The 25580-nt window shown below is 60.2% G+C and overlaps 7 protein-coding genes across 7 annotated transcripts; 3 read left to right on the forward strand and 4 right to left on the reverse strand.

Annotated features, from left to right (window-relative positions):
• Positions 1 to 4307: 4307 nt before the first annotated feature.
• LOC137457221 (claw keratin-like) lies at positions 4308 to 6181 on the reverse strand. Its single transcript, XM_068169051.1, has 2 exons — positions 6136 to 6181; positions 4308 to 5177 (listed from the first exon to the last, which is right to left on the reverse strand). The coding sequence occupies exon 2, from the start codon at positions 5154 to 5156 to the stop codon at positions 4758 to 4760; it is 399 nt and encodes a 132-aa protein (XP_068025152.1). The 5' UTR covers positions 5157 to 5177; positions 6136 to 6181; the 3' UTR covers positions 4308 to 4757.
• A 1143-nt stretch (positions 6182 to 7324) lies between these two features.
• Positions 7325 to 8497, forward strand: LOC137457178 (claw keratin-like). The gene is made up of 2 exons (XM_068168999.1): positions 7325 to 7403; positions 7722 to 8497. Exon 2 carries the CDS (start codon positions 7743 to 7745, stop codon positions 8142 to 8144), a length of 402 nt encoding a protein of 133 aa, XP_068025100.1. The 5' UTR covers positions 7325 to 7403; positions 7722 to 7742; the 3' UTR covers positions 8145 to 8497.
• A 1876-nt stretch (positions 8498 to 10373) lies between these two features.
• Positions 10374 to 11445, reverse strand: LOC137457261 (claw keratin-like). Its single transcript, XM_068169094.1, has 2 exons — positions 11345 to 11445; positions 10374 to 11264 (listed from the first exon to the last, which is right to left on the reverse strand). The coding sequence occupies exon 2, from the start codon at positions 11242 to 11244 to the stop codon at positions 10726 to 10728; it is 519 nt and encodes a 172-aa protein (XP_068025195.1). The 5' UTR covers positions 11245 to 11264; positions 11345 to 11445; the 3' UTR covers positions 10374 to 10725.
• Positions 11446 to 14234: 2789 nt separating this feature from the next.
• LOC137457207 (claw keratin-like) lies at positions 14235 to 15511 on the forward strand. Its single transcript, XM_068169034.1, has 2 exons — positions 14235 to 14331; positions 14730 to 15511. Exon 2 carries the CDS (start codon positions 14751 to 14753, stop codon positions 15150 to 15152), a length of 402 nt encoding a protein of 133 aa, XP_068025135.1. The 5' UTR covers positions 14235 to 14331; positions 14730 to 14750; the 3' UTR covers positions 15153 to 15511.
• Positions 15512 to 17369: 1858 nt separating this feature from the next.
• On the reverse strand, positions 17370 to 18437 carry LOC137457175 (claw keratin-like). Its single transcript, XM_068168996.1, has 2 exons — positions 18342 to 18437; positions 17370 to 18261 (listed from the first exon to the last, which is right to left on the reverse strand). Exon 2 carries the CDS (start codon positions 18239 to 18241, stop codon positions 17723 to 17725), a length of 519 nt encoding a protein of 172 aa, XP_068025097.1. The 5' UTR covers positions 18242 to 18261; positions 18342 to 18437; the 3' UTR covers positions 17370 to 17722.
• A 2785-nt stretch (positions 18438 to 21222) lies between these two features.
• On the forward strand, positions 21223 to 22493 carry LOC137457212 (claw keratin-like). The gene is made up of 2 exons (XM_068169041.1): positions 21223 to 21319; positions 21718 to 22493. Exon 2 carries the CDS (start codon positions 21739 to 21741, stop codon positions 22138 to 22140), a length of 402 nt encoding a protein of 133 aa, XP_068025142.1. The 5' UTR covers positions 21223 to 21319; positions 21718 to 21738; the 3' UTR covers positions 22141 to 22493.
• A 1897-nt stretch (positions 22494 to 24390) lies between these two features.
• LOC137457258 (claw keratin-like) lies at positions 24391 to 25490 on the reverse strand. The gene is made up of 2 exons (XM_068169092.1): positions 25390 to 25490; positions 24391 to 25309 (listed from the first exon to the last, which is right to left on the reverse strand). Exon 2 carries the CDS (start codon positions 25287 to 25289, stop codon positions 24744 to 24746), a length of 546 nt encoding a protein of 181 aa, XP_068025193.1. The 5' UTR covers positions 25290 to 25309; positions 25390 to 25490; the 3' UTR covers positions 24391 to 24743.
• Between the last annotated feature and the right edge of the window lie 90 nt (positions 25491 to 25580).

The following is a 25580-nucleotide window of genomic DNA, read 5'->3' on the forward strand; positions in this document are numbered from 1 at the left end:
TCATTCCAAAGCAGGTGGAAATCAATAATCCATCTGAAGGCTTTCAAGCAGAAAGGATCTGTGTGAAACCTGCAGGCTTTGCACCATGCATGAAGCACAGTGACAGGCTCAGGGCACTTGGGGAGCCAGGCCAATGCCACTGGAGCCACAAATATCTGCTGGGTGCTTGCACAAAGATCTGTCTTGGTCCTTGGTGACAAGGACCAAGACAACAGAGAGAGGCAGATGGCTGTGTGCTGGCTGCTGTCCACATGAGCAGACCCCCCAGGTGCCACCCATGGCTCCATGTGCCACCCTCAGCTCCATGTGCCACCCTCTTGGTGCTGCTGAGGTGTTTGTTTCATTCAATGCTGCTAATGACAGTGAACAATGCTGAGCCCTGTGGATGTCACCTGCTGAGCAGCAACATCCTGGCCTTGCCTGGGTGACCTTCAGCTCCAAGCACTGCTGTTTGCTGGCAGCCAGAGGAAGGATAATGACAGAGGTGCCCAGGTGTCCAGGGCCTTTCTCTGCATGTGGAACATCCAGGCCTTCATTAATACTTATTAAAGATTTACACATCCAGAGAGGGGAATGGTTTGAGGATGAATTCTAGGTGAGGGGAAGCCACCCTGCTCTTGTGTAACCTGCTGTTCAAAGCTATTGATCAGGGGCTCCTGCTCATGTGCTTCATTAAAGCTGTGATTTATAGCTGCAGAATTGGGGCTTAATGTTCTTGGGGTTTCCCCCCCCCCCAGTAGGTCACCTCCAGACCTCTTTGATGCTTGCAGGGCAATTTTGGAGCTGAATCAATTGGTACTACAGGGACAGGTTGAGGGATTTGGGGTTGTTCAGCCTGGAGAAGAGAAGGCTCCAGGGAGACCTCAGAGCAGCTTTCCAGTACCTGAAGGGGCTCCAGGAGAGCTGGGGAGGGACTTTGGACAAGGGCTGGGAGTGCCAGGCCAGAGGACAATGGATTTGAGCTGGGAGAGAGGAGATTGAGACTGGAGAGGGGGAAGAAATTCTTTACAGTGAGGATGGAGAGACACTGGCACAGGTTGCCCAGGGAGGCTGTTGCTGCCTCCTGCCTGGAGGTGCTCAAGGCCAGGCTGGATGAGGCCTTGAGCACCCTGGGCTGGTGAGAGGTGTCCCTGTCTATGGCAGGGGGTTGGAGCTGGCTGAGCCTTGAGGTCCCTTCCAACCCAACCCATTCCATGAATCCCTGATGGCATTGAATCAAAGGCATGGTGAGGCTCCATGGCCTGAAAGATGCTTTCCAACTACAACTCCTCTCTGGTTCCAGGAGTGGTCTATTCCCCTTTGCCAGTCACAGGAAATGTGAGGAGGGTTTGGCAAGAAGGTGCTGGTTCATAGCTCATTAAAGTGATGAAATAGATGAAAAGGGGAGGTTGCCCCTGCCACAAATAGCCCAGAACTAAATTAAGGTCCCACAAAGCAGAGGAGCAGAGGGAGGCTCCTGTTGGGTAACTCCTTGGGTCTCTGCACACTCTGCACTGTGCCGAAGCAGTGAGCTCAGCAGGATGAGACCAGGAGTTAATTGTGCTGAGATGAAAGAGCTCTGCAGGGTGCAGCCTGCACGTCACAGTGGTGGGGCCATAATCAGAGACCCTGTGGAGAAGCAGCATCTCCGTGAGGGGGAAGTGACGAGGGGGGGAGTGACGAGGGGGGAGTGACGAGGGGGCAGTCGTGAGGGCAGCCAAATGGAATTGGGAAGCTGGGGCTGGCCCAGGCTGCGGACATCCACACACGGGGCGGGACTGGGAGCTCCATAAAAGCCCCAGCTACGGAGGGGGAGGCAGCCACTGCTCCTGCCTGGTCCTCCTGTACAGCTGGGTGAGTTGCAGGAGACTTGGGAAAGCCAGGGAATGAGGGCAGAGATGGGATTGACCCTGCAGAGCTGGGCTCAAAGGTGGATGACGGTCTTGAAGGTCTCTTACAACCAAAGATCTTCTGGGATTCTTTTCCCTCCCTCTTTTCCTCCCTCCCACTAATCCTTAAGTGCTGCTCAGGACTGCAGTGGGGGTAAGGCTGTGAGTGGATGAGTTGCTGATGGGGGAGATTCTCTCTCCTCCCTGGATTTATTAGAGTGTTTGAATCTGTGTCAGCCCTGCAGGGCTTCCTCTTTCCCCTTCAAGCCTTTAGCTCAGCTGGGCTAGGAAGAATGTTCTTCCCAGCTCATCTCCTGACAGCTCCCTTTGGACAGGCACCAGGGTTCACAACCCCTGCTCCTGCCTCGATCCAGGAGTGCAGCCAGTGGGGCTCTGTGCAAGGGAGCTCAGGAAGGCTGCAGAGGAGGGAGGATTAAGGAGAAAACCCAGGACAGAAGAACAGCTGAGCACAGAGTGTGCCAGGCAACCCGTCCGGATTTGCTGCCTCTCCCCTCCTGCCCTGCTCAGAGCATTTGTTCGGGATTTGCTCACCGGGACCGGTGCCTTACAGCTTCTTCTCCCTTGCTGTGTTGCAGGCTCGCCTCCCTCCGCCTCACCAAGATGACTTTCTGCTACCAGACGCAGTGTGCCGAGCCCTGCTACGCTCCCTGCAGCTACGGCACCGTCTACAGCTACCGCAGCTACGACTGCGGCAGCCCCTGCGCCCCCCGCGGCTACGGCGCTCTGGGCGGCTACCGCAGCTGCCTGCCGTCCTACAGCTCTCGCTACTGCTTCCCCTCCGCCTCCTGCTACAGCGGCCGCTACAGCTACGGCAGCTGCTCCCCCTGCTACCCCTGCTGAGCCCCCCGAGCCCCCGGCACAGCAGCACCCGGGAGCGGAGCGCGGCTGCGCTCGGCAGGAAGCTCCGCAGGAGCGCTGAGCCCAGCACCGCGGCGGGAAGCTGGGGCTGGGGGTTTGGCAGTCTCGGTGCCTCTCTGAAACTTCTTCAATCTTCTACCCAAATGATTCTTTTCCTCTCTTTTTGACTTCTTAACCCTGCGCGGATCTGGGGCTGTGAGGGACTCTGGGCTTAAGAGGGGGAAGCTTCCCTCACCTGCGGCTCTGCCCCAGCTGCCTCAGTGACATCGAGAGGGGACCTGTGCCAGTGTCCCCATGGATACCTTTCTGCTGCTTCAGCTCCACCAAGGCAGCAGCTGCTCCCCCTGCTGAGCCCCCCGAGACCTTCCCGCAGCGTCCGGGAAGCGACCTGCGGCCGATGGCTCCCGGGGGAACTTTGCTCAGCCCCCCAGCGACATCGAGAGGGGAACCTGTCCCAGTCTTCCTATGGATACCTTTCTGCTGCTGAAGCTCCACCAAGGAAGCTGGAAACCACCAGAGCCGATTCGTTGGGCTTAAAGCAAGTGGAAACCTTTGGGAATGGCAACAGAAGGCAGAATGCTGCTGCAGCAGCAAATCTGGCCCCAAGAAACCAGGAGGTTTCCTGCAGCTGTGAAGGAATCTCTGCAGCCCTCCCTTCTGCTCCTGCATCCTGTGCTGGTTCAGATCCTCTTTGTCAGGTTTATTCTTATTAAAAACCTCAGAGCATCACCACAGCTGCCTGTCTGCATTGTTCACTTGGAGCTGCAGAGGTTTCTGTTCCCCTGCTTGGCTGACTGGGCAGAGCCATGCTGCACCCTGCAGCTTCCCTGTGCGCAGAGGCTGAACCTCAGCTCCCCTTCTGCAGGCCTGCAAGGTCACCAAGTCCAACCCTTCCCTAACTCCAGCCAGGCTGCTGCTAAACCATGGCCCTCAGCACCACAGCTCTGCAGCTTTTCCACACCTCCAGGGTTGGGGATTCAACCAATCAATCCTTAAGGAAAATGGGATGTGAATTCCATCTGCACGGGGTGGGGCTGAGGGAGCTGGGGATGTTTAGCCTGGAGGGGAGGCTGAGGGGAGACCTTCTGGCTCTCTACAGCTCCCTGAAAGGAGGCTGGAGCCAGGAGGGGCTTGGGCTCTTCACCCAAGGAACAAGGGATTGAATGAGAAGAAATGGCCTCAGGCTGCACCAGGAGAGGCTTAAGTTGGACATTAGAAGAAAACTGTTGCCTGAGAGGGTTCAGGCTGCCCAGGGAGGGTGTTGAATTCTCACCCCTGGGGGGTTGTTTAGAAGCCATCTGGATGTGGTGCTGAGGGCTGTAGTTTAGCACCAGGCTTGGCAGAGTTGGAGGATGTTTGGGCTGGAGCAGCTTAAAAGCTCTTTCCAGCCAAAAAAATTCTCTGATTCTATCCAGCACAAGCTGCTGAGAGCCTCACAAACCCTGGTCACTGACCCCTGTGCCACTAGCCCTGTGGCTTGAGCTTCACTGTCAGCTTAATCCTGGGGAATGAGGAGAGCTGGCAGAGCAGACTCACACAAAGCAGCCAGAAGCCAAAGTCTTGATGCAAGGCAAACTCTTTAATTCAGATGGAAAATACAACAGGCAGCGAAACAAAGCCACAGAGAAACCATCAGCTGCAAACACAACCACCAGGAGGCTGCAGCAAGGCACAGCCCTGGCCTCCAGCCCGAGGATTCTCCGCTCCTGGTGCAGGCATGGAGTCCCAGAGCTGGGCAGAGCAGAGGACACTCAGCCGAGGAGCAGCACAGCTCTGCTGGGGCACAGGAACAGAGGAGCTCCTGGAGGCAGAGCTGCAAAGCCTGAAGCCTCCAGCTGGGGCTCTGCAAGGTTGCTCTGAGCTAATAAGGAGGACCAGAAAGGTCAAGCAGCAGCTTGGCAGCAGCCTAGAGAGGGGCTGAGAGCTTTGCATCTGCTGGTAGAAGGCAAAAGAGGCTTCCTGAGGAGGCCAAGGGCAGATGCAGCAGGGAAGTCCAAGGACATCTGGGGCTTAGCAGATGCCACAGCCGCTCCCATAGCTTCCATAGCAGCCATAGGCTCCATAGCCTCCACAGCTGCCAGAGCCTCCATAGCCTCCATAGCCTCCACAGCTGCCAGAGCCTCCATAGCCTCCAAAGCCTCCAAAGCCTCCGTAGCCTCCGTAGCCCCCACGGCCTCCATAGCCCCCACGGCCTCCAAAGCCTCCCATCACAGGGGCTCCTGAGGAGCCCACCACGCTGGACTGGGGGAAGTTGCTGAGGATGGGCCCGGGGAAGGTGACCACCGTGGCCGGGGGCTGGATCACCACATTGGAGTCAGGGCACTGCTGCACGCAGGGATGGTTGCAGGTGTCGGCCAGGGGGGTAGGGCTGCACACCCCACAGGGAGCACACAGGCTGGAGCAGGACATCTTGGCCTTCAGGAAGGAGAGCTGCAAGACAAGGCACAGCTGTGCTCACACTCACAGAGCAGTAGGTGTTGGAAGGGACCTCGGGAGATCATCAAGTCCAACCCCTGCCAAAGCAGCGACCCAGGGCAGGGCAGGAGAGGAGCCTCAAGATCACCAAATCTAACCCAGAACCCTACTTTACAAGGCTTACCCCTAAACCATATCCCCAAGCACCACATCCCAACCACTTTTAAACACATCCAGGGCTGGTGACTCCACCACCTCCCTGGGCAGCACATTCCAGTGCTTGACCACTCTGGCTGGGAAAAAAATTCATCCTAATGTCCAGTGTGATCCACACAGGTCTGGAAAGTGCCCAGAGAAGGAGACTCCACACCTCCTCTGGGCAGCCTGCTCCAGGGCTCCAGCACCATCAAATAAAGAAGTTGCTCCTCATGTTGAGGTGGCACTTCCTGGCTTCCAGCTCACATCCATCATCCCTTCTCCTGCTCCTGGGCACTACTGCAAGGAGCCTGGCACCTTCCTCTGGACACCCACCCTCAGATATTTATAGACATTGGTAAGGTCCCCTCTCAGCCTTCTCTTCTCCAGACTAAACAGCCCCAGCCTAAAGGCCTCCTGGCCCTCTGCCCTGGCAGCCTGCAGCCCAGGACCTGCTCTGCAGCCACTCAGGAGCCTGCAGCACAATCCCCTGGGAGCACAGCTGCAATGCTGCTTCCCACCCCTCGCTCCCTTTATGCTCCCTGCTGCTTCCTGGCCCACAGCAGGCAGCAACAACTGCCCCAAGCTGCTCAAGCACTGCCGTCCAGTGGAGCACTTAGGATGCTGGAGCTCCACTCTGCCATTTGCAGCCCTGCCAGAGCTCTCAGGCAGCAGCATCACATCCCAGCCCTGTGCTGGGAGAGGCAGAGGAGAGCCAAAGAGTGCTGGAGAAAGCCTGTGCTGAGCAGGGGAAGCTGCAGGCAGGACTTGGCCTTACCTGGATGCTGAGGAGAGTGGAGTAGAGGAAGGTGGATGGAGGCTGTGGGGACCTCAGCCCTTTTATACCACCCCAGAGCCCCAGGGGGCATCGGCCAAGGGGTGGTGGCGCAAGCCCCAGCTAATCCCCTCACCAAGTGGACCTGATGAAGCAAAGCCTGATGCCAGCCAATTACATCCACTCTAATTGGCTACAGAAGCCAGCAAAGGTGCCCTGGAGAAGCCAGAGGTGGTGGGAGGGCTGCAGGGTGACACAGAGACATGAAAGATTCAGTGCTGCTGGGGGTGACCTCATGGCTCCCACAAACCCCAACCTGTGCCTAATCCCCCAGCATGACCTGATGTGGAGGAGTCCTGGGCAGCCTGCAGGAGCTCTCTGCAATGTTTGGCACAGCCTCTCATTACCTCTCTTTTACAGGCTGCTAAACTGGGGCTTGGGCAAGTGAAGCCATCACACCCCAGCCAGGAAGCTCCCAAGTGCCAACAATTGCCCTACGCTGGCACAGGCTGAGGAGGTGGCAGCAGTGCAGCCCAAGGGGAGCCTGAAGCCTTGGGCACTTTCCTGCCACTGCAGGCAAGGCTGAGTTGGAGCTTCCCTGCTGCCTTGGTGGTCGTGCCAAGAGCAGAGGAGAGGAAGCTCCGAGTATGAGGACTGGTGGCACAGAAGTGGGAGGGCAGTGGTGGCACAGAGGTGGGAGAGCAGTGGTGGCACAGAGGAGGGAGGGCAGTGGTGGCACAGAGGTGGGAGGGCAGTGGTGGCACAGAGGTGGGAGGGCAGTGGGACACTGGGCACCTGTGTGAGGGGAGATGTGCAGGGAGTGTCAGGAGGACAAGGACAGGAGCAGGACACTCTCAGCTGCTTTAGCTACATCTGTCAGTGAGGGCTTCCCTCAGCCCTCCTCTCAGGCTACTTGGGCCCAGAGACCTTCTGCAAGAGGCCAGGAGCCCTGCCCATGAGCAGAGGGGGCACTGGGGGCACCCCGGGGCGGCTGGGTGCTGCCAGCTCAGCTCCAGCAGCCCCTGCTCTGTCCTGCTGCTGTGTCACCTCCTGTCCCTCCCTCCGCGTCCCCTCTCCAGCTCAGGAGTGCAGAGCAGTGCTGCAGGAGCAAGCACATAAATGTCTCAGCCCAGTGTCATGAAGCTTCTCTGCTTGGCTGTGCCAGCAGCTGCATTTTTACAAGCAGCCCTTGGCTCTGGGATGGTATAAAAGGGCTGAGGTCCCCACAGCCTCCATCCACCTTCCTCCACTCCACTCTTCTCAGCACCCAGGTAAGGCCAAGTCCTGCCTGCAGCTTCCCTTGCCCAGCACAGGCTTTCTGCAGGGCTCTTTGGCTCTCCTCTGCCTCTCTCAGCACAGGGCTGGGATGTGATGCTGCTGCCTGAGAGCTCTGGCAGGGCTACAAATGGCAGTGTGGAGCTCCAGGGTCCTGAGTGTTGCACTGGACGGCAGTGCTTGAGCAGCTTGGGGCAGTTGTTGGTGCCTGCGGCGGGCCAGGAAGCAGCAGGGAGCATGAGGGGAGTGAGGGCTGGGAAGCAGCATCGCAGCTGTGATCCCAGGGGATTGTGCTGCTGTGCCTTGTCTTGCAGCTCTCCTTCCTGAAGGCCAAGATGTCCTGCTCCAGCCTGTGTGCTCCCTGTGGGGTGTGCAGCCCTACCCCCCTGGCCGACACCTGCAACCATCCCTGCGTGCAGCAGTGCCCTGACTCCACGGTGGTGATCCAGCCCCCGGCCACGGTGGTCACCTTCCCTGGGCCCATCCTCAGCAACTTCCCCCAGTCCAGCGTGGTGGGCTCCTCAGGAGCCCCTGTGATGGGAGGCTTTGGAGGCCGTGGGGGCTATGGAGGCCGTGGGGGCTACGGAGGCTACGGAGGCTTTGGAGGCTATGGAGGCTATGGAGGCTATGGCAGCTGTGGAGGCTATGGAGGCTCTGGAGCCTATGGCTGCTATGGAAGCTATGGAGGCTCTGGCAGCTGTGGTGGTTGGGGCCGAGGCAGCTGTGGCATCTGCTAAGCTCCACGCTGGATGCAGCCACAGCTGAAGGAGAGCTCCAGAGATGCTCCTGGCACCTCCTGACTCCCACCTCTGCAGGAATGCCTCTGGAACTGCTGGGCTCTGGAGCTGCTCTCCCCAGTGCCTGCCTGAGGCCCAGCTCTGCACTCCTCCTGCTCCTCCTCTCCATCCATTCAGGATTCCCTTCCCTTGAGCATGCAGCCCTGTGCTGCCTGCCTGCTGCTGTGGCTCAGTCCGTGCCAGCCTCGCTCTGCCCCATGTCAGGAGCTGTGAGCTGCCCTAGCTCAGGGCACTGCTCCTGGCCCTGTCCCCTCCTCCCCTGCCCCTTCAATAAAAGCTTTCTTGCATTGCAACATTGATCTTTGCTTGGAGTTGATCCTTCAGCCACAGCCAAGAGCCCAAGGTTCAGGATGGATTCCCATCAGTGTCCCAGGCAGCTCCCAGCTGGGGCCTTGCCAGGACAGCCTGCAGGAGCTGCCTCCTTGGCTCCTCCTGCTTGCCCTCAAGCTTCACAACCTCTGCAGCAGGTAGCCAGAGTGGGGACTTCTTCAGAGCCCCTGACAGCAGCTGCTCCTTCCTGCAGGAGCTGGAGGGAGGGCAGAGGGAGCTCAGAGGCACCCAGGGGGGACTGTCACTGCCAGCTGGTAGACACTGAGCTCAGAATGCACCTGCTCCAGAGGAGGCCACATTGGGGTACTCAGGCAGTGTGGATCAAGACACTCTGAGGTGTTGAAGGAGAAGGAGGAAGGAAAGGGGAAGAAGGAAGGTCCAAGAACAGCCATGAGTCAACACTGCGCTGCCAGAGTGATTTTATTACAGCTCCAGGGGAGCAGGGAGGTGAGAGAAGAGCAGGGCCAGGGCCAAGGGCAGGTCACAACTCCTGGCAGCAGGCAGAGGGACAACAAACAGGAGCTGTGCCAAGGCAGCAGGCATCCGGTCCTGGCCTCCACCACCTGGAGGCAAAGTCTTGGAGGGCAGCTGAGATCCAGGAGGGAAGGGCAGAGTTGGCCCCAGAGCTGGCATCAGGGCCCCACAGCAGAGCAGTGCAGCAGGGGAGTCCTTCCTTGGGCGGTCGACTTGGGATGTGCCAGGGCACCTCTGGAGATCTTCATCCTTGCTAGCTGCAGCCTGGGGCTCAGCAGGGCCCAGTGTTGCCATTCAGGTCCTGGTGGCCTCGGCACCAGCCCCCCGAACCAAAGCTCCTGAATCCTCCACAGCCCCCCCAGCCCTAAAATCCTCCAGATGCCACCCAGCTCCCAAAGCCACCATAGCCACCGAAAGTGCCACCAGAGGCACCCCACACCCCTGGGCTCCTGTAGAGCCAAAGTCGCTGGAGTGGGGGATGCAGCTGAGGATGACCCCAGGGAGGGTGACCATGGCAGGGGGTGTGAGCTGGGGGAATGACATGGAAGAGCCTCCTTCTCTTCAGTCCGAATTTGCCTGCATTTCCGAGATAATCACAGGTTAATGAGAAGTGGGCAAGAACAGCAGTCCTTTTCTTACTGCATTTGTTTGAGAAGCAGATAGAATCCATAAGGCTCAGAGGTTTGTATTCATCCTCCCAAGCCCGGCCCTAGCACCTTCTTGGAACCTGCAGAGCAGCAGGGCAGCCCAGGACACCCCGCAGCGAGATCTCTCCTCAGCCCTGTGACACCCCCAGCCTCAGCCGTTGGACGCCCGCTAAGGCAGACCCGGCCCTGCCCCCGCCCCGGCCCCGGCCAGGCCCCGGCCAGGCCCCGCCCCGGCCCCGCCCCGGCCCCGCCCCGGCCCCCTCCCCGCTCCTCGGCATCATTTCAGCTCTCTCAGCAGTCTCGGAAACTCCTTGCGGACGTTTGCTGCGGAGCCTGCGCCGCCTGCGGGCGGGGACGGTGCAGCAGCACCACCAGGATGCCCTAGCGAGCGGCTTTCGCGGGTACTTTAGCAGCAGCCTGGGGGCACAGCTGTGCCCAGCTGCCTCTTCTCCTGGTGCTTCTTGCTTGGGACAAGGAACTGAACCCCACCTGCCTCCAGCTTCCTTGCAGGGAGCTGTAGAGAGCCAGGAGATCTCCCCTCAGCCTCCTCTTTTCCAGCCTCAAGACCCTCAGCTCCCTCCCCAGCCATCTTCTCCAGATCGTTCCTCACCTTCCTTGCCCTCCTCATGACCTGCTCCAGAGGCCAAGCATCTGCGTTGTCCCCAGGGCTGGCCTGTAGGGGTAGAAGGGGACCATCAAGCACAACCAGGAGCCAATGTTGTGATGCAAGAGAGATTTTATTGCAGTCCCAGGACAGGACGAAGCTTTGAGAAGAGCAGAGCTGTGGCCAAGGGCAGCTCAGGACCCCTGGCAGTAGGCAGGCAGCCAGCAGGAGCTGTGCTGCAGGAGCAGGCAGCCAGCAGGGACCCTCCGCAGCAGTGGGCCAAGGCTCCTGCAGGGATGCTGAGGCAGAGCAGGGGAAAGGCAGAGCTGAGCAGAAAGCAGGAAGGAGGCAGCCAGGCTCCAGAGCCCAGCACAGACAGCAGCAGGTCCTTTCCTCAGGGCTGAGTGGGAACCTGCCAGGGGTTTCTGGAGCTCTCCTTCATCTGTGGCCGGATCCAGGCTGGGGCTCAGCAGGACCCACAGCTGCCTCCGAAGTACCGAGAGCCACGGCCCCAGCCCCCATAGCCACCCCAGCCCCCAAAGCCCCCATAGCCCCCAAAGCCTCCATAGCCTCCCCAGCCTCCAAGGCCTCCGTAACCACCCCAGCCCCCAAGGCCTCCGTAGCATCCGTAGCCCCCAAGACCTCCATAGCCACCCCAGCCGCCAAGGCCTCCATAGCCACCCCAGCCCCCAAAGCCTCCATAGCCTCCATAGCCTCCAAAGCCTCCATAGCCACCCCAGCTTCCATAGCCTCCATAGCCCCCACGGCCTCCAAAGCCTCCCATCACAGGGGCTCCTGAGGAGCCAACAAAGCTGGACTGGGGGAAGTTGCTAAGGATAGGCCCAGGGAAGGTGACAACAGAGGCCGGGGGCTGGATCACGACGTTGGAGTCAGGGCACTGCCGCACGCAGGGCTGGTTGCAGGTGTCAGCCAGGGGGGCCGGGGCGGCCACCCCACAGGGAGAACACAGGCTGGAGCAGGACATCTTTCAGGCAGGCAAGAGACCTGGAAAAGGGAGCAGGGGTGAGGGGAGGCTGGACAAGGCAGGGACGGGTCCCCAAGAGGCTTCCAGGAGCTGGACTTACCCAGGAGATGAGGAGAGTCGAGCGGAGGAAGCTGGATGGAGGCTGTGGAGCCCTCAGCTCTTTTATACACGTCCCAGAGTGCCTGGGGCAGCGACCAAGGGGTGGTGGCACCACCTCTAGTAGGTAATGACCCAAATGAGCCAGGCCCACCCTCTACACCGGGGGCACTGCCATGATAATGGTGCTGCGGAAGGAAGGCCAGGAGGGATGCGCCGTGACGCACCAGGGCATGCCAGGCACGAGGCTGCTGCAGCTGATCTGGTGGCACCACCACAGCCTTGATCTGCCCTAATCCCCCTTCTGCTGATGCTACCCAGCCCCAAGCACAGGGCTCTGCCCACCCGTGCCCTGCACACCTCTCATTAGCTCTCTTTTACAAGGTGTCAAACAGAGGCATTGCAGCTGGGCAGCTCCAGGTCCACCTTCTCCAGTCCCTCCCAAAAGCCCTGGGGACTGGGGCCCTGCTGGGGCACGTGAGGAGCATCCCTGAACCTTGGCCACTTCCAAGCCCCTGCTTACCATGGGCTGTTTGTGGCTCTCTGACTGATTTCCCTGTGATGAGCAGGGGAGGCTCTAGTGTGTGTGGCAGGGACGCGATGGTGCTGGGCCTCAGCCAGCAGGTGGCGCTTCAGACACCTCCTGCCCTGCAGACACCTCCTGCCCTGCAGACATCTCCCTAAGCCACTTCCTTCTCCTGTCCTGCAGCCACCTCTGTACCCCACAACCAACCTCTGGCCTGCAGCCACCTCCTGTTCCTCTCCCACAGCCACCTCCTTGTGCTGTCCTGCAGTCACTCCTGTGCCCCACAGCCACCTCCTGCCCTGCAGACATCTCCTGCTCCTCCAGCTCCTCCTCCTGACCCTGCTCAGCCAGTTGCACCTCCTCCCGTGCCATCAGCAGGGCTGCCTGTGCCTAGGAAAGACCACAGCTGCCAAGGGGCCCTGCCTCCAGGCAGAGGGAGGGAAGGCACTGCTGGACCTGCTGCACTCTCTGGAACTGGGGCCTGGCAGGTTGAAGAGATGGAGCCTGGCTGTGACAGAGGCCTGTTGGCTCCCGCACACCTTGGAAGCTGAGAATGCAAAGGAGGCCACAGGTTGCTTCTCCCTGGGGGGCTGGAAAAGTCACAAGACTCAACTGCTTGACTCGCATGCCCCAGAGCTGGAAACACCACTTGGGAATGGTCCTGACTGGGAGTGACCCAGGTGTGGAGTTCCAGAGAATCTGCAGTGAGCAATGTGCTGTGCTGCACAGAGGGACCTCACTCTGAGTGAGGATGGCCAGGGACTGCTCCTTGCTGTCCATTGTTGGATGCTGCTTGGTGCTGGGCATGAGGTCAAGTGTGACTTAAGCTGGAAACGCTGAGGGGAACTGCTCTGAGCTGGCTGGGCTCAAGATTTCTTCTGGGTAATAGTCTGAGGGCTGTATAATTTAGGGAGTCTCCATGCGGTGTCCCTAACCCACGCCCCGGGTAGGGAGCAGACCTCCCTGCGGGATGGGACCGGACAACATATGGGTCCCTCAGTACCCCCCAGGAGTGAGTCCCCAACAACTATAACGCTTCTTTTCCTTGTGGAGCTGGTCGTTATAGTTGGTGGGGACCGCTTGGCCTCAGGCTCCAATCCGGATGGCTGCTGCTCAGCACTCTCATCCCCTGCGAAGTCCTATTTCATCTCCTCTGGGCAGAGGAAGACCTCTTTCCTGATCCTGAGAGGTGAAGAATGATCTCCTGCTTGGACCTTACTGAATGTTTCTTGTTTGAGGCTGTGTTTGGCACAGGAACTCTGGAAGGATATAAAGGCTGGAATGGCAGGGTTGGAGATGGGTGCCTTTAAGAAGCATAAAGATGAGGACCTCCAGGAGGTGCAGAGCGTGCAGGGCTGGACAGGACATTGTGATGTTTGTCATTTCATTCCCAGAATGCTTGCATCTGGCCTTGAGAAGGGGACAGCACAAGCTGCCTCTTCCCCCTCTCCTCTCCCTGCTTCCTTCTGACCTGGCTCCCTTAGCTCCCCTTTATAATGGAGGAGGGGTTTGGGCTGGAGCAGCCTGCTGGCAGCCTGGGCAAAGCTAATTTTCAGCTGAGTCACTCTGGGCCTGGGATCTGGGGCAAGCCCCTGCCCAGCACACCTCTCTTTGTCTCTCTTTTACAAGCTGGTAAACTGAGGCAGTATGAGGCCAAGCTGAGTCAGAAGCCATTCCACACACTCAGAGTGGCTTCCAAATGCCACCAATGCCACCCTTAGTGCCATCACCAGATTCACCTCTCATGGCCTTGAGCTCCCCAGTCATCTCTGCCAGCTGCCTGCTCTGAGGCACTGCAGCACAATGGCACTGTCAGGTTGGGCACACAAGGAGGAAAGTCCTCAGGGACTGCAAAGACACAGGGGGCTGGCAGAGACACACTGGGCATGGAGATGGGAATGACATGGATGTGGGAATGGCATAGGCATGGATGGAGCATGGGAGAGCTCTAAGGGAGGGGATGTGCATGGAAGAGCCGAAGGGCAGTAGACCGAGCAGGATACTGTCTACTCTCACAGTCTCATGTCTGTGGGCAGAGGACCTCCCAGGGCACTGTTGCCTCATGGCCTGCAGCTGGGATGCTGCTGAGGTGACCTGCTTGGGCCCAGAGATCTTCTGCAAGAGGCCCAGGAGCCCTGCTCATGAGCAGAGGGAGGATTAGGGGCACCCCGGGGCGGCTGGGTGCCGCCAGCTCAGCTCCAGCAGCCCCTGCTCTGTCCTGCTGCTGTGTCACCTCCTGTCCCTCCCTCCGCGTCCCCTCTCCAGCTCAGGAGTGCAGAGCAGTGCTGCAGGAGCAAGCACATAAATGTCTCAGCCCAGTGTCATGAAGCTTCTCTGCTTGGCTGTGCCAGCAGCTGCATTTTTACAAGCAGCCCTTGGCTCCAGGGCTCTGGGATGGTATAAAAGGGCTGAGGTCCCCACAGCCTCCATCCACCTTCCTCCACTCCACTCTCCTCAGCACCCAGGTACCAGCTTGCCTTGCCCAGCACAGGCTTTCTGCAGGGCTCATTGGCTCTCCTCTGCCTCTCCCAGCACAAGGCTGGGATGTGATGCTGCTGCCTGAGAGCTCTGGCAGGGCTGCAAATGGCAGTGTGGAGCTCCAGGGTCCTGAGTGTTGCACTGGACTCCAGTGCTTGGGCAGCTTTGGGTAGTTGTTGCTGCCTGCTGTGGGCCAGGAAGCAGCAGGGAGCATGAGGGGAGTGAGGGCTGGGAAGCAGCATTGCAGCTGTGCTCCCAGGGGATTGTGCTGCAGGGTCCTGAGCGGCTGCAGAGCAGGTCCTGGGCTGCAGGCTGCCAGGGCAGAGGGCCAGGAGGGCTTTGGGCTGGGGCCCTGCAGTGAGCACAGCTGTGCCTTGTCTTGCAGCTCTCCTTCCTGAAGGCCAAGATGTCCTGCTCCAGCCTGTGTGCTCCCTGTGGGGTGTGCAGCCCTACCCCCCTGGCCGACACCTGCAACCATCCCTGCGTGCAGCAGTGCCCTGACTCCACGGTGGTGATCCAGCCCCCGGCCACGGTGGTCACCTTCCCCGGGCCCATCCTCAGCAACTTCCCCCAGTCCAGCGTGGTGGGCTCCTCAGGAGCCCCTGTGATGGGAGGCTTTGGAGGCCGTGGGGGCTATGGAGGCCGTGGGGGCTACGGAGGCTACGGAGGCTTTGGAGGCTATGGAGGCTATGGAGGCTCTGGCAGCTGTGGAGGCTATGGAGGCTCTGGAGCCTATGGCTGCTATGGAAGCTATGGAGGCTCTGGCAGCTGTGGTGGTTGGGGCCGAGGCGGCTGTGGCATCTGCTAAGCTCCACGCTGGATGCAGTCACAGCTGAAGGAGAGCTCCAGAGATGCTCCTGGCACCTCCTGACTCCCACCTCTGCAGGAATGCCTCTGGCACTGCTGGGCTCTGGAGCTGCTCTCCCCAGTGCCTGCCTGAGGCCCAGCTCTGCACTCCTCCTGCTCCTCCTCTCCATCCATTCAGGATTCCCTTCCCTTGAGCACGCAGCCCTGTGCTGCCTGCCTGTTGCTGTGGCTCAGTCCATGCCAGCCTCGCTCTGCCCCATGCCAGGAGCTGTGAGCTGCCCTAGCTCAGGGCACTGCTCCTGGCCCTGTCCCCTCCTCTCCTGCCCCTTCAATAAAAGCTTTCTTGCATTGCAACATTAATCTTTGCTTGGAGTTGATCCTTCAGCCACAGCCAAGAGCCCAAGGCTCAGGATGGATTCCCATCAGTGTCCCAGGCATCTCCCAGCTGGGGCCGTGCCAGGGCAGCCTGCAGGAGCTGCCTCCTTGGCTCCTCCTGCTTGCCCTCAAGCTTCACAACCTCTGCAGCAGGTAGCCAGAGTGGGGACTTCTTCAGAGCCCCTGACAGCAGCTGCTCCTTCCTGCAGGAGCTGGAGGGAGGGCAGAGGGAGCTCAGAGGCACCCTGTGGGGACTGTCACCACCAGCTGGTAGACACTGAGCTCAGAACGCACCTGCTCCAGAGGAGGCCACATTGGGGTACTCAGGCAGTGTGGATCAAGACACTCTGAGGTGTTGAGGAGAAGGAGGAAGGAAAGGGGAAGAAGGAAGGTCCAAGAACAGCCATGAGTCAACACTGCGCTGCCAGAGAGATTTTATTACAGCTCCAGGGGAGCAGGGAGGTGAGAGAAGAGCAGGGCCAGGGCCAAGGGCAGGTCACAACTCCTGGCAGCAGGCAGAGGGACAGCAAACAGGAGCTGTGCCAAGGCAGCAGACATCCGGTCCTGGCCTCCACCACCTGGAGGCAAAGTCATGGAGGGCAGCTGAGATCCAGGAGGGGAGGGCAGAGTTGGCCCCAGAGCTGGCATCAGAACCCCACAGCACAGCAGTGCAGCAGGGGAGTCCTTCCTTGGGTGGTCGACTTGGGATGTGCCAGGGCACCTCTGGAGATCTTCATCCTTGCTAGCTGCAGCCTGGGTCTCAGCAGGGCCCAGTGTTGCCATTCAGGTCCTGATGGCCTCGGCACCAGCCCCCAGAACCAAAGCTCCTGAATCCTCCAGAGACCCCCCAGCCCTAAAAGCCTCCAGAGGCCACCCAGCTCCCAAAGCCTCCATAGCCACAGAAAGTACCACCAGAGGCACCCCACACCCCTGGGCTCCTGTAGAGCCAAAGTCGCTGGAGTGTGGGATGCAGCTGAGGATGGCCCCAGGGAGGGTGACCATGGCAGGGGGAGTGAGCTGGGGGAATGACATGGAAGAGCCTCCTTCTCTTCAGTCCGAATTTGCCTGCATTTCCAAGATAATCACAGGTTAATGAGAAGTGGGCAAGAGCAGCAGTCCTGTTCTTACTGCATTTGTTTGAGAAGCAGATAGAATCCATAAGGCTCAGAGGTTTGTATTCATCCTCCCAAGCCCGGCCCTAGCACCTTCTTGGAACCTGCAGCGCAGCAGGGCAGCCCAGGACACCCCGCAGCGAGATCTCTCCTCAGCCCTGTGACACCCCCAGCCTCAGCCGTTGGACTCCCGCTAAGGCAGACCCGGCCCTGCCCCCGCCCCGGCCCCGGCCAGGCCCCGGCCAGGCCCCGCCCCGGCCCCGCCCCGGCCCCGCCCCCTCCCCGCGGCAGCATTTCAGCTCTTCCAGCAGTCTCGGAAACTCCTTGCGGACGTTTGCTGCGGAGCCTGCGCGGCCTGTGGGCGGGGACGGTGCAGCAGCACCGCCAGGATGCCCTAGCGAGCGGCTTTCGGGTGTCCTGTAGCAGCAGCCTGGGGCCACAGCTGTGCCCAGCAGCCTCTTCTCCTGGTGCTTCTTGCTTGGGCCAAGGAACTGAACCCCACCTGCCTCCAGCTTCCTTGCAGGGAGCTGTAGAGAGCCAGGAGATCTCCCCTCAGCCTCCTCTTTTCCAGCCTCAAGACCCTCAGCTCCCTCCCCAGCCATCTTCTCCAGACCCTTCCCCACCTTCCTTGCCCTCCTCAGGACCTGCTCCAGAGGCCAAGTGTCTGCGTTGTCCCCAGGGCTGGGCTGTAGGGGTAGAAGGGAAGCATCAAGCACAACCAGGAGCCAATGTTGTGATGCAAGAGAAATTTTATTGCAGTGCCAGGACAGGACGAAGCTTAGAGAAGAGCAGAGCTGTGGCCAAGGGCAGCTCAGGACCCCTGGCAGTAGGCAGGCAGCCAGCAGGAGCTGTGCTGCAGGAACAGGCAGCCAGCAGGGACCCTCCGCAGCAGTGGGCCAAGGCTCCTGCAGGGATGCTGAGGCAGAGCAGGGGAAAGGCAGAGCTGAGCAGAAAGCAGGAAGGAGGCAGCCAGGCTCCAGAGCCCAGCGCAGACAGCAGCAGGTCCTTTCCTCAGGGCTGAGTGGGAACCTGCCAGGGGTTTTCTGGAGCTCTCCTTCATCTCTGGCCGGATCCAGGCTGGGGCTCAGCAGGACCCACAGCTGCCTCCGAAGTACCGAGAGCCACGGCCCCAGCCCCCATAGCCACCCCAGCCCCCATAGCCCCCACAGCCCCCAAAGCCTCCATAGCCTCCAAAGCCTCCAAGGCCTCCGTAACCACCCCAGCCCCCAAGGCCTCCGTAGCATCCGTAGCCCCCAAGGCCTCCATAGCCACCCCAGCCGCCAAGGCCTCCATAGCCACCCCAGCCCCCAAAGCCTCCATAGCCTCCATAGCCTCCAAAGCCTCCATAGCCACCCCAGCTTCCATAGCCTCCATAGCCCCCACGGCCTCCAAAGCCTCCCATCACAGGGGCTCCTGAGGAGCCAACAAAGCTGGACTGGGGGAAGTTGCTAAGGATAGGCCCAGGGAAGGTGACCACAGAGGCAGGGGGCTGGATCACGACGTTGGAGTCAGGGCACTGCCGCACGCAGGGCTGGTTGCAGGTGTCAGCCAGGGGGGCCGGGGCGGCCACCCCACAGGGAGAACACAGGCTGGAGCAGGACATCTTTCAGGCAGGCAAGAGACCTGGAAAATGGAGCAGGGGTGAGGGGAGGCTGGACAAGGCAGGGACTGGTCCCCAAGAGGCTTCCAGGAGCTGGACTTACCGAGGAGATGAGGAGAGTCGAGCAGAGGAAGCTGGATGGAGGCTGTGGAGCCCTCAGCTCTTTTATACAGGTCCCAGAGTGCCTGGGGCAGCGGCCAAGGGGTGGTGGCACCACCTCTAGTAGGTAATGACCCAAATGAGCCAGGCCCACCCTCTGCACCAGGGGCACTGCCATGATAATGGTGCTGGGGAAGGAAGGCCAGGAGGGACGCGCCGTGACGCACCAGGGCATGCCAGGCACAAAGCTGCTGCAGCTGATCTGGTGTCACCCCCACAGCCTTGATCTGCCCTAATCCCCCTTCTGCTGATGCTACCCAGCCCCAAGCACAGGGTTCTGCCCACCCGTGCCCTGCACACCTCTCATTAGCTCTCTTTTACAAGCTGCCAAACAGAGGCATTGCAGCTGGGCAGCTCCAGGTCCACCTTCTCCAGTCCCTCCCAAAAGCCCTGGGGACTGGGGCCCTGCTGGGGCACGTGAGGAGCATCCCTGAACCTTGGCCACTTCCAAGGCCCTGCTTACCATGGGCTGTTTGTGGCTCTCTGACTGATTTCCCTGTGATGAGCAGGGGAGGCTCTACTGTGTGGGGCAGAGACGCGATGGTGCTGGGTCTCAGCCAGCAGGTGGCGCTTCAGACACCTCCTGCCCTGCAGACACCTCCTGCCCTGCAGACATCTCCCTAAGCCACTTCCTTCTCCTGTCCTGCAGCCACCTCTGTACCCCACAACCAACCTCTGGCCTGCAGCCACCTCCTGTTCCTCTCCCACAGCCACCTCCTTGTGCTGTCCTGCAGTCACTCCTGTGCCCCACAGCCACCTCCTGCCCTGCAGACATCTCCTGCTCCTCCTCCTGACCCTGCTCAGCCAGTTGCACCTCCTGCCGTGCCATCAGCAGGGCTGCCTGTGCCTAGGAAAGACCACAGCTGCCAAGGGGCCCTGCCTCCAGGCAGAGGGAGGGAAGGCACTGCTGGACCTGCTGCACTCTCTGGAACTGGGTCCTGGCAGGTTGAAGAGATGGAGCCTGGCTGTGACAGAGGCCTGTTGGCTCCCGCACACCTTGGAAGCTGAGAATGCAAAGGAGGCCACAGGTTGCTTCTCCCTGGGGGGCTGGAAAAGTCACAAGACTCAACTGCTTGACTCGCATGCCCCAGAGCTGGAAACACCACTTGGGAATGGTCCTGACTGGGAGTGACCCAGGTGTGGAGTTCCAGAGAATCTGCAGTGAGCAATGTGCTGTGCTGCACAGAGGGACCTCACTCTGAGTGAGGATGGCCAGGGACTGCTCCTTGCTGTCCATTGTTGGATGCTGCTTGGTGCTGGGCATGAAGCCAAGTGTGACTTAAGCTGGAAACGCTGAGGGGAACTGCTCTGAGCTGGCTGGGCTCAAGATTTCTTCTGGGTAATAGTCAGAGGGCTGTATAATTTAGGGAGTCTCCATGCGGTGTCCCTAACCCACGCCCCGGGTAGGGAGCAGACCTCCCTGCGGGATGGGACCGGACAACATATGGGTCCCTCAGTACCCCCCAGGAGTGAGTCCCCATGAACTATAGCGCTTCTTTTCCTTGTGGAGCTGGTCGTTATAGTTGGTGGGGACCGCTTGGCCTCAGGCTCCAATCTGGATGGCTGCTCCTCAGCACTCTCATCCCCTGCGAAGTCCTATTTCATCTCCTCTGGGCAGAGGAAGACCTCTTTCCTGATCCTGAGAGGTGAAGAATGATCTCCTGCTTGGACCTTACTGAATGTTTCTTGTTTGAGGCTGTGTTTGGCACAGGAACTCTGGAAGGAAATAAAGGCTGGAATGGCAGGGTTGGAGATGGGTGCCTTTAAGAATTGTGAAAATGAGGACCTCCAGGAGGTGCAGAGCGTGCAGGGCTGGACAGGACATTGTGATGTTTGTCATTTCCTTCCCAGAATGCCTGCATCTGGCCTTGAGAAGGGGACAGCACAAGCTGCCTCTTCCCCCTCTCCTCTCCCTGCTTCCTTCTGATCTGTCTCCCTTAGCTCCCCTTTATAATGGAGGAGGGGTTTGGGCTGGAGCAGCCTGCTGGCAGCCTGGGCAAAGGTAATTTTCAGCTGAGTCACTCTGGGCCTGGGATCTGGGGCAAGCCCCTGCCCAGCACACCTCTCTTTGTCTCTCTTTTACAAGCTGGTAAACTGAGGCAGTATGAGGCCAAGCTGAGTCAGAAGCCATTCCACACACTCAGAGTGGCTTCCAAATGCCACCAATGCCACCCTTAGTGCCATCACCAGATTCACCTCTCATGGCCTTGAGCTCCCCAGTCATCTCTGCCAGCTGCCTGCTCTGAGGCACTGCAGCACAATGGCACTGTCAGGTTGGGCACACAAGGAGGAAAGTCCTTAGGGACTGCAAAGACACAGGGGGCTGGCAGAGACACACTGGGCATGGAGATGGGAATGACATGGATGTGGGAATGGCATAGGCATGGATGGAGCATGGGAGAGCTCTAAGGGAGGGGATGTGCATGGAAGAGCCGAAGGGCAGTAGACCGAGCAGGATACTGTCTACTCTCACAGTCTCATGTCTGTGGGCAGAGGACCTCCCAGGGCACTGTTGCCTCATGGCCTGAAGCTGGGATGCTGCTGAGGTGACCTGCTTGGGCCCAGAGATCTTCTGCAAGAGGCCCAGGAGCCCTGCTCATGAGCAGAGGGAGGATTAGGGGCACCCCGAGGCGGCTGGGTGCTGCCAGCTCAGCTCCAGCAGCCCCTGCTCTGTCCTGCTGCTGTGTCACCTCCTGTCCCTCCCTCCGCGTCCCCTCTCCAGCTCAGGAGTGCAGAGCAGTGCTGCAGGAGCAAGCACATAAATGTCTCAGCCCAGTGTCATGAAGCTTCTCTGCTTGGCTACGCCAGCAGCTGCATTTTTACAAGCAGCCCTTGGCTCCAGGGCTCTGGGATGGTATAAAAGGGCTGAGGTCCCCACAGCCTCCATCCACCTTCCTCCACTCCACTCTCCTCAGCACCCAGGTACCAGCTTGCCTTGCCCAGCACAGGCTTTCTGCAGGGCTCTTTGGCTCTCCTCTGCCTCTCCCAGCACAAGGCTGGGATGTGATGCTGCTGCCTGAGAGCTCTGGCAGGGCTGCAAATGGCAGTGTGGAGCTCCAGGGTCCTGAGTGTTGCACTGGACTCCAGTGCTTGGGCAGCTTGGGGTAGTTGTTGCTGCCTGCTGTGGGCCAGGAAGCAGCAGGGAGCATGAGGGGAGTGAGGGCTGGGAAGCAGCATTGCATCTGTGCTCCCAGGGGATTGTGCTGCAGGCTCCTGAGCGGCTGCAGAGCAGGTCCTGGGCTGCAGGCTGCCAGGGCAGAGGGCCAGGAGGGCTTTGGGCTGGGGCCCTGCAGTGAGCAGAGCTGTGCCTTGTCTTGCAGCTCTCCTTCCTGAAGGCCAAGATGTCCTGCTCCAGCCTGTGTGCTCCCTGTGGGGTGTGCAGCCCTACCCCCCTGGCCGACACCTGCAACCATCCCTGCGTGCAGCAGTGCCCTGACTCCACGGTGGTGATCCAGCCCCCGGCCACGGTGGTCACCTTCCCCGGGCCCATCCTCAGCAACTTCCCCCAGTCCAGCGTGGTGGGCTCCTCAGGAGCCCCTGTGATGGGAGGCTTTGGAGGCCGTGGGGGCTATGGAGGCCGTGGGGGCTACGGAGGCTACGGAGGCTTTGGAGGCTATGGAGGCTACGGAGGCTCTGGCAGCTGTGGAGGCTATGGAGGCTCTGGAGCCTATGGCTGCTATGGGAGTTATGGAGGCTCTGGCAGCTGTGGTGGTTGGGGCCGAGGCGGCTGTGGCATCTGCTAAGCTCCACGCTGGATGCAGTCACAGCTGAAGGAGAGCTCCAGAGATGCTCCTGGCACCTCCTGACTCCCACCTCTGCAGGAATGCCTCTGGCACTGCTGGGCTCTGGAGCTGCTCTCCCCAGTGCCTGCCTGAGGCCCAGCTCTGCACTCCTCCTGCTCCTCCTCTCCATCCATTCAGGATTCCCTTCCCTTGAGCACGCAGCCCTGTGCTGCCTGCCTGTTGCTGTGGCTCAGCCCATGCCAGCCTCGCTCTGCCCCATGTCAGGAGCTGTGAGCTGCCCTAGCTCAGGGCACTGCTCCTGGCCCTGCCCCCTCCTCCCCTGCCCCTTCAATAAAAGCTTTCTTGCATTGCAACATTGATCTTTGCTTGGAGTTGATCCTTCAGCCACAGGCAAGAGTCCAAGGCTCAGGATGGATTCCCATCAGTGTCCCAGGTAGCTCCCAGCTGGGGCCTTGCCTGGGCAGCCTGCAGGAGCTGCCTCCTTGGCTCCTCCTGCTTGCCCTCAAGCTTCACAACCTCAGCAGCAGGTAGCCTGAGTGGGGACTTCTTCAGAGCCCCTGACAGCAGCTGCTCCTTCCTGCAGGAGCTGGAGGGAGGGCAGAGGGAGCTCAGAGGCACCCACTGAGGACTGTCACTGCCAGCTTGAACACACTGAGCTCAGAACACACCTACTCCAGAGGAGGCCACCCTGGGGCACTCAGGCAATGTAGATCAAGACACTCTGAGGTGTTGAAGGAGGATAAGGAAGGAAAGGAGAAGAAGGAAGGTCCAAGAACAGCCATGAGTCAACACTGCGCTGCCAGAGAGATTTTATTACAGCTCCAGGGGAGCAGGGAGGTGAGAGAAGAGCAGGGCCAGGGCCAAGGGCAGGTCACAACTCCTGGCAGCAGGCAGAGGGACAACAAACAGGAGCTGTGCCAAGGCAGCAGGCATCCAGTCCTGGCCTCCACCACCTGGAGGCAAAGTCTTGGAGGGCAGCTGAGATCCAGGAGGGGAGGGCAGAGTTGGCCCCAGAGCCGGCATCAGAGCCCTGCAGCAGAGCAGTGCAGCAGGGGAGTCCTTCCTTGGGTGGTCGACTTGGGATGTGCCAGGGCACCTCTGGAGATCTTCATCCTTGCTAGCTGCAGCCTGGGGCTCAGCAGGGCCCAGTGTTGCCATTCAGGTCCTGGTGGCCTCGGCACCAGCCCCCAGAACCAAAGCTCCTGAATCCTCCAGAGACCCCCCAGCCCTAAAAGCCTCCAGAGGCCACCCTGCCCCCAAAGCCTTTGTAGCCACCAAAAGTACCACCAGAGGCATACCATACCCCTGGGCTCCTGTAGAGCCAAAGTCGCTGGAGTGGGGGATGCAGCTGAGGATGGCCCCAGGGAGGGTGACCATGGCAGGGGGTGTGAGCTGGGGGACTGAAATGGAAGAGCCTCCTTCTCTTCAGTCCGAATTTGCCTGCATTTCCAAGATAATCACAGGTTAATGAGAAGTGGGCAAGAGCAGCAGTCCTTTTCTTACTGCATTTGTTTGAGACGCAGATACAATCCATAAGGCTCAGAGGTTTGTATTCATCCTCCCAAGCCCGGCCCTAGCACCTTCTTGGAACCTGCAGCGCAGCAGGGCAGCCCAGGACACCCCGCAGCGAGATCTCTCCTCAGCCCTGTGACACCCCCAGCCTCAGCCGTTGGACGCCCGCTAAGGCAGATCCGGCCCTGCCCCCGCCCCGGCCCCGCCCAGGCCCCGGCCAGGCCCCAGCCCGGCCCCGCCCCGGCCCCCGCCCCGTCCCCGCCCCGGCCCCGTCCCCGCGCCTCGACATCATTTCAGCTCTCCCAGCAGTCTCGGAAACTCCTTGCGGACGTTTGCTGCCGAGCCTGCGCGGCCTGTGGGCTGGGACGGTGCAGCAGCACCGCCAGGATGCCCTAGCGAGCGGCTTTCCGGTGTCCTTTAGCAGCAGCCTGGGGCCACAGCTGTGCCCAGCTGCCTCTTCTCCTGGTGCTTCTTGCTTGGGACAAGGAACTGAACCCCACCTGCCTCCAGCTTCCTTGCAGGGAGCCGTAGAGAGCCAGGAGCTCTCCCCTCAGCCTCCTCTTCTCCAGCCTCAACACCCGCAGCTCCCTCAGCTCCCTCCCAAGCCCTCTTCTCCAGACCCTTCCCTACCTTCCTTGCCCTCCTCAGGACCTGCTCCAGAGGCAAAGACTCTGTGTTGTTCACAGGTCTGGGCTGTAGGGGTAGAAGGGAAGCATGGAGCACAACCAGGAGCCAATGTTGTGATGCAAGAGAGATTTTATTGCAGTGCCAGGACAGGACGAAGCTTAGAGAAGAGCAGAGCTGTGGCCAAGGGCAGCTCAGGACCCCTGGCAGTAGGCAGGCAGCCAGCATGAGCTGTGCTGCAGGAGCAGGCAGCCAGCAGGGACCCTCCGCAGCAGTGGGCCAAGGCTCCTGCAGGGATGATGAGGCAGAGCAGGGGAAAGGCAGAGCTGGGCAGAAAGCAGGAAGGAGGCAGCCAGACTCCAGAGCCCAGCACAGACAGCAGCAGGTCCTTTCCTCAGGGCTGAGTGGGAACCTGCCAGGGGTTTTCTGGAGCTCTCCTTCATCTGTGGCCGGATCCAGGCTGGGGCTCAGCAGGACCCACAGCTGCCTCCGAAGTACCGAGAGCCACGGCCCCAGCCCCCAAAGCCCCCATAGCCCCCAAAGCCTCCATAGCCTCCCCAGCCCCCAAGGCCTCCGTAACCACCCCAGCCCCCAAGGCCTCCGTAGCATCCGTAGCCCCCAAGGCCTCCATAGCCACCCCAGCCGCCAAGGCCTCCATAGCCACCCCAGCCCCCAAAGCCTCCATAGCCTCCAAGGCCTCCATAGCCACCCCAGCCCCCAAAGCCTCCATAGCCTCCATAGCCTCCAAAGCCTCCATAGCCACCCCAGCTTCCGTAGCCTCCATAGCCCCCACGGCCTCCAAAGCCTCCCATCACAGGGGCTCCTGAGGAGCCAACAAAGCTGGACTGGGGGAAGTTGCTAAGGATAGGCCCAGGGAAGGTGACAACAGAGGCAGGGGGCTGGATCACCACGTTGGAGTCAGGGCACTGCCGCACGCAGGGCTGGTTGCAGGTGTCAGCCAGGGGGGCCGGGGCGGCCACCCCACAGGGAGAACACAGGCTGGAGCAGGACATCTTTCAGGCAGGCAAGAGACCTGGAAAAGGGAGCAGGGGTGAGGGGAGGCTGGACAAGGCAGGGACAGGTCTCCAGGAGGCTTCCAGGAGCTGGACTTACCCAGGAGATGAGGAGAGTCGAGCGGAGGAAGCTGGATGGAGGCTGTGGAGCCCTCAGCTCTTTTATACACGTCCCAGAGTGCCTGGGGCAGCGACCAAGGGGTGGTGGCACCACCTCTAGTAGGTAATGACCCAAATGAGCCAGGCCCACCCTCTGCACCGGTGGCACTGCCATGATAATGGTGCTGGGGA

The sequence above is a fragment of the Melanerpes formicivorus genome, unplaced genomic scaffold (assembly GCF_026170545.1).
Source record: "Melanerpes formicivorus ecotype bairdi unplaced genomic scaffold, bMelFor1.0.p_v2 SCAF_164, whole genome shotgun sequence".
In the NCBI taxonomy this organism is placed as follows: domain Eukaryota; kingdom Metazoa; phylum Chordata; class Aves; order Piciformes; family Picidae; genus Melanerpes; species Melanerpes formicivorus.